Source organism: Aptenodytes forsteri, unplaced genomic scaffold (assembly GCF_000699145.1).
Source record: "Aptenodytes forsteri isolate BGI_AS27 unplaced genomic scaffold, ASM69914v1 Scaffold342, whole genome shotgun sequence".
Classification (NCBI taxonomy): Eukaryota; Metazoa; Chordata; class Aves; order Sphenisciformes; family Spheniscidae; genus Aptenodytes; species Aptenodytes forsteri.
The window spans coordinates 211,705-213,506 of record NW_008795853.1 but is presented as its reverse complement, the minus strand read 5'-3'; the positions used below and the strand labels follow the sequence as shown (position 1 = coordinate 213,506).

At 48.8% G+C, this 1,802-nt stretch overlaps 1 protein-coding gene across 1 annotated transcript in view; it reads right to left on the bottom strand.

Moving 5' to 3' along the window:
• Positions 1-796, bottom strand: part of SRP14 (signal recognition particle 14) — a 5,669-nt gene extending 4,873 nt beyond the window's left edge. The window contains exon 1 of the mRNA XM_009283679.1: positions 644-796. Coding sequence (XP_009281954.1) covers positions 644-796 — 153 coding nt within the window. The remainder of the gene's footprint in view (positions 1-643) is intronic.
• Positions 797-1,802: the final 1,006 nt, after the last annotated feature.

Below are 1,802 nucleotides of genomic sequence, written 5' to 3'. Positions count from 1 at the left end.
CGCCGTTATACCCCCCCCCGCGGCTGTCCGGTGACGGCCGCAGTGCGGGGTTTTCCCCAGGCAAACAACTGGTGCGCACGCAGCCTGGAGGAGCGGCACCAAGATTTCAGCTCTTCCTCAAACGCCGCGTTACCGTGACAGGCCCGGCGCTGCCTCACCTAGGCGGCCATGTCCCCGCGGCCTCGCGTAACCCGCCGGCTGGGACTCGAGGTCTGAACGATGGCCTGCGAGTGGGCCTCGGTGCACCCGCGGGTGGCTGCGCTCGGCCTGCTAAGAAGCGGGACGCTTGCCTGGGCGCTGCACAAACCACAGGGGTGGGAGGTCATAAACCAGCCCTGGCTCCCTACTTCCCATTAGTTGGAGCGGGTGTTTCAACTTGCGTGTGCCTCAGTGGCCCGAGGCGCCAGGAACAGCTCGCAAGCTGCCACGTTAGCTCCTCGTGAAAACACAGAACTGCAGCTGGCCATCGTTTCCAGTGAAGTGCCGAAATGGCTGGTGCGAAGAGTCCTGGCGAGTGTGACTGGCCAAAGGCTTAGAGGGTGAAGGGTGTGATGTGAGCCTAAATGAACAAGATCCCTAGATTTGTACAAGAAACGGCTAAGAGGAAACCAGCATCTGGGTGGGGCGAGAGGGCACTTCACACCCGTAATACTTGAATCTCCTGAGGGGCAGATTCTGGAAAGGGGGAGTTTTCTGTCAGGCCCAGGTTAGTTGATCTGGGAACACACAGAAGTAGCATTTGATCCAGTGCCACTTCATGTTTCTCACTAGGAAAGTTGATTTCTTTTTCCTCCATGGACCTAACAGAAGGGGAAGATAATGCCTTACATACAGCTAAAAGGGAAAAACTTCCCTCAGGCTGATAGGTGCTTGAGCCCCTGAGGAATTCATACTGTTCATTTAGGAGCTCAGGACTGCATTCTAGACGGAACTGAAATACCTTCTTGCGTTACCATTCTCATGGTGGGGGTGTTGTTTCATATATAAAACAACACTTCATAATCAGAGAGTCTAGTCACTCCAAAAGTCATTTTTAGAGTTTACAATCATTTGCTGTCCTTTTGCAGGTTAAGCAAGAGGCAGTAGAGGGTGCTGTGATTGCACACACAGAAATGAAACTGCCTAAAGAACAAGGAAACAAATACCCAAGAAGCAGGTCATCACAACACGGCCATGATTTATCAAAATCTATCAGTTTATTAAATTAACTCCATTATGTTGGAGTCAAAGGAAGTGTAGAGATCCAACACTGCATTTCCCTAACTGTGGATGGTATTATCCTCCTGATGTTTTTGCACTTGTATTATTTGCAGTTGAGGAGGAAAGACTTCAGAAAAATAAATGTCATTGTTTCTCATAGCATTAAAAATCTCATAAAAACTGAAGCGAGGAATACGTGTTATTTAAATCTTCTGAAAACGGGCACTCTAAGAGGACATCATCAATGCTGTGGTCGGAAGTACTGACAGACCAAAGCCTTGTACAACTGTAGAAAGCGATGGTCCCTGCCCCTAAAAGCTTACAGTCAGCGTCCACAACAAGTGAAGGCAGGTGGATGCAAGGAGTCATTGCTGACACATACTTCCTCTAACCCTGCCCGGTTGCAGGAGCAGTCATAACAAACTCCTAATTACAAGAGGTTGTTTTGTCAGAAATCAGAGTAGGGTTGTGTTTTCAAAAGAGCTCTGAATGAGGACGATGCAATAGCATTGCAGAATTTTATAGGCCACTTGTGAAAGAAGAGCAGAAATGGAAAAACTAAAACAATTGCAACATACTCCCCCTTGGAAACTACCATGGTC